The following is a 13,168-nucleotide window of genomic DNA, read 5'->3' as shown; positions in this document are numbered from 1 at the left end:
CAGTAAACTGGCAGTCCCCCTGGGGACACATGCACAATATAAATGGAAGATTCTATAGGGGAATAAGGTGCAGTAGTTGGGTGCAGTTCAACAGTTCATTATAGCTTACATAGGCCTGGGAGAATAAAGATGTGCAGTTTTTAAAAATTTAGTAAATTCTTTTCAGATCTGGATAGCAAGAATCTGAAATATATCAGTATTTCTGCTTTTCCAGGTTCCAAATATTAATTTGGTATTTAGATTTGGGGCATTTTGGGGTTGGGTGGGGATTCTGATATTATTCTACTCCATTATTCCCTTTGTGACATAGGGCTATTTTTTGAACAAATTGCACCAAACCTGCAGTGGAGCTACTGGTGCCTGTTCTTTAAATAACACACAAATTTCAAGTGACTTGGAGCAAATGTTCCAAGAACTTATGCAAATAATACAATGTTGCAAGACCAACAAAATCAATTTAAAAAGACATACTTAACATGAAACAAACATGGTAAAAAGCCCAGGAAGAACACATGCGCACAAGTGCACACACACACACACACACACACACACACAAAGGAAAAAGAAAAGACAGTCTCGGAAGTCTTCAAACACTGGCTAATCCTGAATATTTCCGGGATTTAGGGGGGACCCACTTCCTGGTATTTGAGAAAATCCCAGATATCTCCAGGAGACCTGAATGTATTCAGAAAATAATTATCAGGTATTTTCCAGGTATATATTTGGACTGGATGTATCTGAATACATAGCCCTATGGGATACTTCAGCTGCTTTCATATCGCATTTTCCCCTCTCTGCTTTGCATACAAAATGGCAGCACCTTTTTCGGAAATCCACATGACACTGTGATCTGATCATGCTTCCATTGTGTCCCCCCCCCATCCCCCATGTGCTCTATGCTAAACCTGTCTTTTTCTAATCTTTCAGGAAACCAGCACAATCCAAGTATTTTATCAGGTGGTCTGGACAGGAAGGTATAGCCATTCTCCCTTAACAGTTCCCTACTTCAATGAAAAACAAACAAACCTTGGGATAACCATTACTTGTACTGCTTACCTTTAGCATCTGGTGAAAGTTTCTGATGAACAGTAATAGCCTTGAATGTGTCTGCACCAATTTTCAAAAAATATCCTTCTTCACAACCCATGTACAAGTCAGAAGTTGGTGTCCAGCAGTGGACAGTAGGATGAACTGTAGGCTGAGTATCATCTTTAGGCTTTATTTAAAAACAAAAACAAAACTCTTCAGTTGCAAGAATCAATCATGATTACATATATTATATATGAAAAAGTGGTTCAGCCTGAGATTGTATGGCTTGGTTGTATAACAAACTTCTTCGAGACTTGTAGCAGGATCTGGTTCCCAAGTCTGTGCTGCTGTTTCGTGGCCAATTATTAGAGGTCAGAAGCTGTCTTATGTTAGGAGTTGCCTGTAAACAAGGCAAGGCCTGCCACCCCAGGGAAATATCACCGACCAGGACAGGCCACAAATAATTAACGATACTCAACTCAAGCGACATAATCACAGGACCAAATAACATCACCTATACCACCTCAGGATCATTCAGGGGTAGGGAACCTGCGGCTCTCCAGATGTTCAGGAACTACAATTCCCATCAGCCTCTGTCAGCATGGCCAATTGGCCATGCTGGTAGGGGCTGATGGGAATTGTAGTTCCTGAACATCTGGAGAGCCGCAGGTTTCCTACCCCTGCACTAGCTCATTTGCCAACTAAATATATGCCATCAAGCATCAGCAGTGCTTTCTACTCTCCACTGCCCCCTCTATTGTGGTATTTATTATATGCATCACGTTGCTCTTACTCCATTGTTTCCTATTTTTATAATCATTTTTCTGCATTGTTTATCTTATAGGGTTATTTGTTTAATTACTTTATTATAGTCTGCCTTTTTACTGATAATCAAGGCAGATTACACAGCATAAATCAGTGCAATCAATAGCATGAGACATCTAATAAGCAATACGACTATGAAATATGAAAGAAAAAAATTGTTGCATAGTTTTTATATTTGATCATCCTAGAACGATTGCATTATTTATTGGATGTCTCGTGCTACTTGAGGCATCATTTTTATATTTTGTAATCTGTCTTGAATCTCAGCAAGAGAGGTAAATTTTAAATTAAAAATAAAAATATTCAGAAATCAGTAGGTGACCATTTCAATCTGCCAGGGAATTCTGTTGCTGATCTATAAATTACTTTTTTCAATAGAAGAACTTCAGTGGGAGACTCATCTGCAAAGCTGATGGATTAGACTCCATTAACAAGTTCAAACGACTTAGCTCAAAGGCCTTCTCAGAGATTGTTCACTCACTATAGTTAATATCTTGTAAATTGCATCCCATACAGATGTCAATTAGTTCAGCTATACATTTGTAACTTCCTACTATATCTGTTTGTTTTGTACTAGAATTTATGTCCGTTCTATTTTACCTGCCGGACAACCAATGATCGAACCCCTCACCTACTACTTTAAACAGGCTTTATTTTGTAGCATCTCTTTCCCATCCCTGCTTTCTGCTGTCAACATAAAAGCAGCAACTTGATGGATGCACAATGCAATGCAACTGATGGAAGTAAGCTCTGAGTCATGGAACCTTTTGCTGGAAAAAATGTGTTAGTTTTTAAGGTGCCACTGGACTCCAGTTTTGTTTTGCTGCAACAGACTGATATGGCTACTTCTCTGGCATTAACATTCAGAATTGGACTCAAATGAATAGACCAAGAGCAGCAGTACCTCTGGTTCTACACAAAGCAGTAAGAACAATCTAGAACATGGCCGAGCAAATATTTTGGTCTGAACTGGCTGGACCTGCTGTGATATTCTGCCTACTGCCTGCTGCGGGCAGTGATCAGAACATAACCCTGTCTGCTACTATTCATGGCTTTTGTGGCCTGCAAGACCATAGAATCAGCTGCAACATCTTCCAGCAAACCAAAACTCTTGACAAATTGCTAAGCTGTCACACAGACTGTAATTTGTCCACCTCTGGCTGAAAAGGTCAGTAAAAGTATCTTCAAAACTTTGCTACCTGGAAGAGGTTGATCACCATAAGTGGTCCAAAGAGAAAATGGAAATTACAGCTGTCATCCACAAGTTGACTTAAGTTTTCCTGCTCACTTGGGGCTACCTATGCTTTCTAATCAATTCATGGATACCCCACCTCTCCCCACCAAAAAAGGCAATACAGGAGTATGCACACAAAACAGTGGAATTCAAATGCCTAAGTACTTCTGCACTCTCTTTTTAATGCCAGTTTGTATTGTCTGAAACGACTTTACTGAAAAGTGCTCAGTTCATCTGCTCAGATTATAAGTGTTGTTTGCTCAGTATGAGTGCTAATAAAGAAGTCCACCACCACAGTTATACATGCAACAGAACTCACTTTAAATGTTTCCGCTTCATCGCCTACAAGACCAGCAACAGCTGAATTAGGCAGTACAGGACCAAAATATGGATCATGACCATGGATAAAGCAGAAAAAGTCATTCTGTTCATTTATTGTAGATCCATCTTGAGCAGGGAGAATGACTGGCCTGTAGCAATAAAAGAAACATTCTATTAGCAGATAAAAAGAGCTTTTTTGAAAATATAGGTTGAAAACTGTACCTGGAAATTCATGGTCTTTTTAGTTTATGGTATTTTTAAATGGATGTTTTTGCAACATGAGGAGGATAGAATAGAAACATTTTCTACCCAGGAACATGACTGAAGCAGCTGATTTGCATGACAGCTCCCCAATCTGTGGAATCTTCTTAGCAATTCTACCATTTGTGTGTAGCAGAGATACTCCCAGTGACAGAAAAATAAATCTTTCAATGCCAGAACATGAAGCAACTATGGCTCAGTGATGCCCTTACTTTGACTTCAGAAGGTGCTCATTATCACTTCTTTCAATATTCCAGAGAGTAACAGAGGTCCCACTAGACAAACACAACTGGTGCCAGCTCATGGGATTAAAACTCATCATAGTCACATCTACTCCTGGCTGTGACTGACTGCACAGTAGGGTTTTTTTGCTCCAGTCCCTAATCAAAGATGAAAAAAAGTCAGTTAACCTATTTGTTTTGTTAGTTTATACATCACCTTCCTGCAAGATCACACCAGAACAAATAAATCACACAATGCAAGTCTATAAACAATACAAACCAACACAGACAGAGAGCGGCAGCATGGTGCAGAAATAAGGGTGTCAGTTAAGCATCTGGGAGACCCAAGTTCAAATTCCCACTGGGCTGCAGAAGCTTGCTAGGTCACCTTGGCCCAGTCATTCTCTCTAAGTTATTATGAGGAGAAAAGGGAGGAGCAGAGAACGACATACATTGCCCTGAGCTCCTTAAAAAAGGGGTAGAATAAACATGTACCTAAAACAGCCCCAAGATGGCAGCTGCCTAAAACAATGAAAGAAACAAAGAAAAAGATAAAACTATCACACTCCCAATGCCTTTTGGAGCTCATGAGACTTAGATAATTTTCAAAAAAGGCAAACGCTATAGTTTCTTAGAAACACAAAGAAGATGTGATGAAATCCTCAGGTCTATCACAGGGATGCCACCAGCATTTTAAAGTGATTTTGGCACTTGAAAAGTCATGTTTGTTGGCAAAAACAAGAATGTTTCAGCCTGCTGTGCTGCAGGTCCACACAGGATTGAGTCCTTGTGGCATTTAAAAATCACTTTAAAATGGTGGCATTCCCATGATGGACACCAACCATCATCTCTAGTTTGGCCCTTAGGCCCAAACTAATTCAAGAGTCTTAGGACCATAGCTGTAAAGGACAGTCTGACTCTATGCAGAGTTACTTCAGTATGGAAACCAGTGGACTCACATAAAAGTAACTTTGCATTAGATTGTATTGTCACACTGTCCTTTTCAGCTTAGGCTCTGCATGTAAGTACACTATAAATACAGTGCTGTTGTGAACTACAAATTCTTATTCATCATTTTCAACAGTACATAATGAAAAGCAGTTGCGAAAGACTGCTGACCAACACTGTGTGGTAAATTATGAGGTATCATTTGGCTTCCTAAAGTTCCCTTGTAAACAAGGCAGTAATTTGCAGGCATACATTTGTGCATATATGCTGCATCAATGTGAGTCTATCTGTATGAGCAAGAAGTAGAATTATTTTTGGCTAAATCAAGAAGGTGTGGATTTACCTGTTGATTTATCAGGAAAATTCTGATGGAAAGCTGACTTAGAGAACTCCTAATGGCTGGAAGGAAGCCAATCAGAACCCTAGTGATGCTTTCATGGCCACAGGTGCTGCTTGCCTCAGGCCTATCTAATAGCATGACATGAAGGCACAGACAAGTGTCACCCAATGCTGTCCCCAGTGGGGCTGAGCCAAGTGGCCCCATTTGTTATTGCCAGAACACAAGGGCAGCTTTGTTTGCTACATGAACCATTTTAACTTCCCAATCAATCCCCAAAGCCAAGCCAGGGGACCCATCTATTACCACTATGTATATAGCACTACCTGTATTAAAATAATGTATCTAACACTTACCATATGGAAAGAGAAAATTCTGGGATTGAGGAGTAACTGGCCAGGTAAGAGCCTGTATGACTGAATGCAAGCAAGGAATAGTCCAAGCCAGCCTGCCCTAGAATATAAAACAGCAAGGATTTTAGATACCAGCCGCTTTGTGCTACTCCATTCTTTATCACATACTGTTCTTTCTTTCCTGAATAATTGATGTTTTTCTTTCAGTGGAGTGTGGCTCTACAGAAAGATCCGTAGAATTTTTAAATCCTGAGAAAGAATAGATAGGAAGCAGCAAAGCGACCATGCATTGCAGGTCCAGTATCCAAGGAAATCAAAAGCTTGATTGCTCCTGCCTGACCTTTTTCTAAGTCACGCATCTACTACCCTTGTACATCTCTGATGGTTTTGTTTAACTTATCTGAATGGTTCTGAATGAATTCCTGGCACTGATAATCTATTGCCCTAAAGAGCAAATAGTACACTCAAATGATTCCTTGAAAGTGGAATCTGTCCAGAATAATATTAGCTCCTTAGATCATTCCACAATATAACTGTATTTCAGCAGATGACACAAAAAGGCCAGAATCTAAAACAATAGTTGGGGTTTATTCAGAAATGGAACATTCCCATCTCTCCTGCCACTATGTCAGTGGTGGCGAACCTTTTAGAGACCAAGTGCCAGGGGTGGAGCAAGGGGAAACTGTGCCCAGGGCACTCATACACCCTGTGCCCCTGCCACGCCCCATCCACTTCCGCCCTGCCCTGGAATGCCCCCAGAATGCCCCAAAACACCCCCACCATGCCCCCAGAATACGCTTGCCACGGCCCATAGGGGCATGGGCCCAGTGTGTCATGAATAAGGTGACCAGCCGTCCCGATTTTTGCGGGACACTCACGTTTTTGCGCGATGTGTCCCGTGTCCCGCGTCCCGCTGGGCTTTGAAACTGTCCCGGTTAGGGAATGTGCTCCTGCGGCAGCGCGCATGTGGCCGCAGGAGCACACTGCCTTTTGCGGCGGCGCTCCCCAGTCAGGAAACAGGGAAGCGCCCCAGAAGGCAGTGTGGCAGCGCAGGAGGGAGCGCCTCCCGCGCTGCCGCAGTGCCTTCTGAGGCGCTTCCCTGTTTCCTGACCGGGGAGCGCCGCCGCAAAAGGCAGTGTGCTCATGGGGGTGCGCGTGCCCCGCTTTTCAATAGTAAAAATCTGGTCACCTTAGTCATGCACCTCTCACCCCCTTGATGCTATGCCACTGCCAAGTGCCCAAACTGGGGCGACGGCATGCGGGCCCACAAAGAGGGCTCTGAGTGAGGTTCGCCACCACTGCACTATGTCATATAATTGTGCCAACATTGTAACAGGCCCCGTTAAAGGAAATATACTTAGGTACGGCAATCGTATGCATGCTTACTTGGAAGTTCATCTCAGTGTGAGTGGTTATTCTTCCCCAAGTAAGCATTAGTCAATTCCGCATAGCAAATGTATAACGGATTGCAGATGTTATAAAGGAACCTGTTTTCCTTTTCCCCGTTTACACGCGTGCCATGCAGGCAGTGATTGGAGCCCATGGAAACAATCTGGGTTTCTTTCATGCCTCCACACAGAGATGCTTCTCCCACTTTTTAATTTCCTTTATTTTTTATTTCTCTCTTTTTTATGTCCATGCGTTGCTGTGCAGGCATACCGAAATGAATCTCCACAGCCATGCCGATCAACCCACAATTCGATCAGTTACATCTGCGTAGCTGCACATATGCAACACGCAAAATCAAAGAAAATGGAGCCTCCCTGCATTGGCAGGACAATGGCAGGCAGATTCTCTCTGACTGTGGATGATGTGGTGAAAGGGAGGAAAATAAAGTGACTCCTACTTGGCTATTCACGCAGAAATGGCTCCAACCCAGGATTTTGCATAAGGATTGCTGGTTTAGCAATTTTTGAAAATCCTGGCTTGATGGAAATAAAAAGGGGGCAGACTTGTTTTGGGAATGGGACCTGTGCAAAGTCCCCCCCCCCACAAAAAAACTGTTTGTATTGTGTCCTACAGCCATTATATTTGCCCTGTGCAGAATCCATCAATGTGCTCTTTTCAGCTATCTTCTGAAATTAGATGTATTTTGAATGAAACTAATTTTTTTAAAAAAACTAAACTACTTTTCATGTTAAAATAGTTCAGCCTGGAAATCATCCAACCATGCAACATCATATCTAGGTGGCATTTACTCGTAATTTTCCTGAAAACAGGAGTCCTAGGGCTTCTTAAAGATTAACAATTATTACTGCTTTCACAGACTACTACCCTTACATGAATAGTCCAGGCTGGCCCAATCTCATCAGATCTCAGAAGTTAACAAGGTTTGACCTGGTCAGTATTTGGGTGGGAGACCACCCAAAAATGCTAGGATCACTGCACAAAGTCAGGTAATGGTAAGCCACCTCTGAACATCCCTTGCCTCAAAAACCCTATGGAGTTACCATAAGTTGGCTGCCACTTGACAGCCAGAAAATAAAATTCATCCCATCCTGTTCCATATTTACAAAGTCCCATACCACAAAACTAGCAGATATCACACGTTGTGTTGATTCAGAGGCTACTGTTTCTTTATCTTGATCCCCTTTCACTCTTTATCATGGGTTATCATGCTCAAGTGTCTTTAACTTTATTTAGCTAGTGATGTTTTTAAAGCTTTAATTTATACAGCGCCAAGATCTGTTAACTAATTAAGGAGTAAAGCAATTTAGGAATGTGTATATTGATTATTTCCTAGGCTGATGTGGTACATTTTAATGTCATCACTTTCACTAAACCCTTCAAACCAGCTTTTCATTTCAAGATTGATGATTAGATTAAACATGGCTCAGAAAGGAAGGACATCTTCAGAACTACCTTTCAATTTAGCTCGCTTTCTTGGCTCTGGACAGGCATAAACGTAGATTGTAGGTTCCATTTGGCGGTCAGAAAAAGCTATCATTCCCTGGTTCCCGTTCACTGCAAAGGCTCCCACACTTCCATTCTTGCATCGTAAGATTGTCCTCGCCTTTGTTTCAAAGTTGATAAAAATGACATAATTCCCGCAAGGATAACAAATAGTTTTGTTGTTCACAAAGCCAAGTTTTCTTTTGGTGAATCCTTGCACCCATCTTTGGAGAAAAAAAAAAACAGGATTACATGACATTTTAAAAGAAAACAATTTTAATCAGAAGACCTGTGAATATAAAACAAAAGTTTCCGCTTTGAACACATGTGTGTATCTATTGGTCCATATCCCCCGCCCCCTACGGGCGCACACACACACACACACACAGACTGTATGTTTAATAATACATTGGTTGCACTATTATTAACAAACATATATTTAAGAAAATAATGGGAAATGGCAGAGAAAAGTCCCAATAGGTGAACATTAGCAATTTCTTTCTAAAAGAAAGCCTTTTGTTCTAATCAACTTTGAGATACAACTATCATTTTTAGAAATATACAAAACATATTAACCTCTCGTGCAAATCAGAAGGAAGTCAAGGTACATGTCACATGTACCCTTGGGTTAAGACAGAGCCAACCTTCATACATTTTTGTTTTCTATTTTTTGGCAGGGTGAGAAAGCCATCCTTGAATCAATTGGCATTCATAAAGAAAACAGTATGTCAGAAGGACAGTGTTTGGTTGTAGTCTCTGCAGAGCTCCAGAGAGGGACACTGAATTTGCCTGATCAAAGAGAGGCACAAAGGTCTGATCTTATGGGGAGGTAGCAGGTGGGGGAGGAAAGAACCTGTAGTAGTTGCTATATAAGGTGTTTGTGTGGGAGACAGAAGATGGAGAACCATGAAAGGAATTCAGGTGAAAGACTTCGGGTTAAGAAAAGAATTTTATCCTTTAAAATATATTAGATCGTCCCAGAGTACAAAGGCGAGGCTCCCGTGGCTTGATCGGGAGCAGCCATCTGGAAGGCGTTTTTCGGAAATAGTAAGCAACAAGCATCCCAGCCACTCCACCCTCATTCCCTCTGCACCTCACTTCCAACTCGGCTCTGTGCTGAGGAGTCGCCGGCCGCCGAGACGCTTTTGCAGGCTCCATTGCCCTTTCAAGTTCGTCGCCGGGTCCTCCCCCAGCTGTGCGGGGCTGTTTACACCCGTCTCTTAGCAACGCCCGAGCATTTTTCTATTGGCTAAACCCTAAACGGAGATTTTCTTCTTTTTTTTCTGCTTGCCCACTTCCGTTTACGTTCTCCAATTGCGTGGCGCAGATTGGCTATTGGCCCGAGAGCAGGGAAGAGAGGAGGTTTAAACTTCCAAGACTCCTTCTGGAGGTGCGATTTCGGACCAAAGTTTCAATTCGAATATAGTCGGGTTCTGCTGCCGTTTCAGTTCACAATACCTTTTCCCTTGCTGGTGGCAGCGGGACCTGCACACTTGCAAACATTTCCCTAGGGAAATGTGCGCGACTTCTTGACTAGCAAAGTAATCACCATGACACCCTCCCTCCCAACCCCGTTGATTTACATTGGCTGTCAGATGTACTTAGAATTCCACTGTAAAACTAAACTTCAAAACAAAACAGGAGATCAGCCTCAGGCAGTTGAATATTCATGTTATTTATTTAATTGATTTTACTCCACCTTTTCCCCCAACCAGGACCAAAAGCAGCTTACCTTACATCATTCTCTTGGCCTCCATTTTATCCTCACAACAACCCTTTTGGGTAGGTTAGGTTGAGAGAGTATGATTTCAAGTTTCCATAGCATGTGAGGCTTCAAACGCAGTTCTCCCAGATACCTCTCCAATACTCATAATTACTACACCACACTCAGTCTTCAGTAATAGAACAGAAGTAGAAAATAGAATAGAAAGCAAACTTGTGATTTTTTTAAATTGCCCATTTGTGATCAAAAGGCAAACTATAAAAGTAAGCATCTTTATTTTGGCTGGAACTCTGCTTTGTTGGCATTTTCATGAATAATGCTAAGAACACCCTTTCCTTTGGAATTGTTTTCTTCTGTAGGCTGTAGAGAACCACAGATGTGAAACAGAAACCTTTTAAAATAACATGTGCAGACTAATAAACTGCTTTCACAAGAGATACTTAAAGTATTGCTTCCACTTCCTACATGTGTTTCTGAATACAAAAATGCAGGCACTAGAATTGTGTATCTGGTTTAAAATGCTGCTTTGAACTTCCCACCCTGCAACACATACAGAACAACCTTGACAGGCAAATAATTACTCCCCTTTTACAGACACAGAGTAGGTAGAAAAGGTGATTTGCCCCAATGCCATCCAGCGCATCCATGGTTGATGGATCCATGCTCAAACGGAAAGAAAACAAAATGTTTCACTAGCAGTTTATTGTACATGAGGTGCTTACCAGTATTTATTTCTTCTATGCTGTGCACTGCCTGAGCATGTTATTTACATACCACATTTTTTCTTGCCTGCTTCTTTACGCTTGATAAATTAGTTATTCATATTTACTTATAACTGTTGATTATGACTATGACATCTGTTGAGACTAGTGAGGTTATTTTTCTTACTGTTAAAGTGTGTTCTGTCTAGATTCTTGCACTTTGCTTAAATAAACTTATCACTAGCATTTCTATACTATTTTGTGGCTTCACTACAAATTCAACAGACCCCTCAGGTACCACACTGCCAGTTAACCAACTAAGCCTACCTTATAGAGCTGGTTGACTGCTTTGTTCCCAGCTTTGGGTCACAGATGGAGTTTTGGCAATCAAGAGTTTCCCTTGGCTTCTTGACATATATCTGTGTGTATTTGAGTGTGACTGAAATGTGAGGCTGGCATGGGGAAAGAGCTTATGTGTTGGACCTAGTTCAGGGTCTTGAAAGTAATGTAATCTGTGCAAAGCAAATTAAGCAACTATTAGTTTTCATGCCAGGGACCTGTGGTCTTTGCTTGAATTCTGCTGATGTGCAAACTAAGCATGCAGAGAAGTTTTGTACAGGTAGAAGCAGATTAAGAGAGATCTATATATCAGGATGAGTCTCTTTGGAAAACTCTTTATACCACCAGTCTCATGATTAACTGAACCTTACACACATGCTGTAACATAGACTTAAGCCAAGATAAGGAGCTTCTGCTGTGAATACAGTAGACAAGGCATTATAACATTTATGCTGATTACTTGATGTGTAGATGAGGGACCCTTACAGTTCAATCTAAAATGAAGTTACAGACTTCTAAGTAAATTAACACCAATTGGCTCAGAAGGGTGTTTGTTATAATTGCCACAGTGAACCTTTTTTTAAAAAAGGATGTGTTAGACCTTTTCTGCATAACATAGATTTTCCCAGTGATCAATTGCTGTATCTTTGAAACATTTTCTGTCAATTGCTGTATCTTTGAAACATTCCACACACCTCTATTTTCTCCATCATTTTTCCCATTCACTCTTAAGTTGCATTTTTTTCACATGCTGCTGGTAAAAATTACATTGAAGTGGCAATTCAATAAATGTCTCAGCCTCATTTCAACCACTGAGAATCATCTATACAAAATGGAAGCCAATAAAAGGTACTGGAACAGGCACCATTATCAGAAAAAACAGAAACACATAGCAGTCCATCCCACCCACCCCCACATTTTTAGCCAAATTAAAGCTACAGTAACGCACAATTGTTACTGCAGCAAACCCTTTTCAATTTCACTCACTCCTAACTGCCAAGGAAGTGTATATTTGCCTTAACATCACATGACTAGTTCAAAATGAAACTGACAAAGCTGATCCAATCACCCCTGCTTTTTATATCTGTGTCTGAACAGTAACATGCTAGCTGTAGGTAAAATTGGCAAAGCAGATCCAGTTGCCCCTGCTTCTTATCTTTGCCTCAACATTGCCAGTTAGATATGACAAAGAGAAAAATATTTAAAATATTTTTGAAAATGGATGACAAGGGGTAGGAGAAAATGGCTGAAAGGGAGGTTGGGTGACAACACAGGGATGTGGATAAGGGCCAGGTGTTTGGTGCGGCAGAGAAACACAATTTCAACATGATCACATGTTCAAGGAGAGGTAGTTTGGAAATAGATTTTTAAAATCACAGTAAAAGTGCTCAGGAAAACAAAAGAGGAAGAATGAAGGAAAAACTTTTCTAAAACCAAACAGAGGGAATTTTTTTTGCAGAATTCAAAGCAAAAACATAGCATTTGGTGGAAAGATTTATTGTTAACAATTCGTGCAGAAAAGGCCTATGTTTGCAACAATCTAAACTTTCCAATTTTTTAAATGACTGGAATCTAATTCTACCTCACTTTCTCCCTTCATGACATCATTATGTCAAAATCTAAGTCGCCTATAAAGCAAAATATTCACCCAACTGGAGATAGTGGTATATATTACATAATCTACCTCTTTTGATCCTTCTTAGTTCTATAACTTACATTGTTAGTATTTAATTCCTCCTTGTGAAATTAGCCAGCAGAGCTTTCTATTTTCTTTTTGTCTTGACCACAGCTGAAGCCAGACATGCATAGGCTTGTGTCCTTTGTCACTGAGAGCGAACTTGTTAGACAACTCCTTTTACCTCCTTCATTTACTCTTTCCTTTCATGTGCTGCCATGCCATGGGATGAAGGTGGTTGACTTAAAAACAGCTTCTATGGGACGAGTGGGGAATCTGATTCTGCGATTCCCAGATCCTAGCCCAAGT

General features: G+C 41.0%; 1 protein-coding gene across 2 annotated transcripts in view; it reads right to left on the bottom strand.

Moving 5' to 3' along the window:
* The window catches only part of CFAP43 (cilia and flagella associated protein 43), a 66,268-nt gene extending 56,644 nt beyond the window's left edge, over positions 1 to 9,624 (bottom strand). For both annotated transcript variants that reach the window (XM_048506815.1, XM_048506816.1), the window contains exons 1-6: positions 9,515 to 9,624; positions 8,392 to 8,645; positions 5,533 to 5,629; positions 3,883 to 4,050; positions 3,408 to 3,558; positions 1,057 to 1,216 (exon numbers count right to left, since the gene is read on the bottom strand). In XM_048506815.1, the coding sequence (XP_048362772.1) occupies positions 1,057 to 1,216; positions 3,408 to 3,558; positions 3,883 to 4,050; positions 5,533 to 5,629; positions 8,392 to 8,645; positions 9,515 to 9,579 (895 nt within the window). In that variant the 5' untranslated portion in view covers positions 9,580 to 9,624. The remainder of the gene's footprint in view (positions 1 to 1,056; positions 1,217 to 3,407; positions 3,559 to 3,882; positions 4,051 to 5,532; positions 5,630 to 8,391; positions 8,646 to 9,514) is intronic.
* Between the last annotated feature and the right edge of the window lie 3,544 nt (positions 9,625 to 13,168).

The sequence above is a fragment of the Sphaerodactylus townsendi genome, linkage group LG08, assembly GCF_021028975.2.
Source record: "Sphaerodactylus townsendi isolate TG3544 linkage group LG08, MPM_Stown_v2.3, whole genome shotgun sequence".
Taxonomy (NCBI): Eukaryota; Metazoa; Chordata; class Lepidosauria; order Squamata; family Sphaerodactylidae; genus Sphaerodactylus; species Sphaerodactylus townsendi.
The sequence above is the reverse complement of the archived record's forward strand: the minus strand, read 5'-3'. Positions and strand labels throughout refer to the sequence as shown.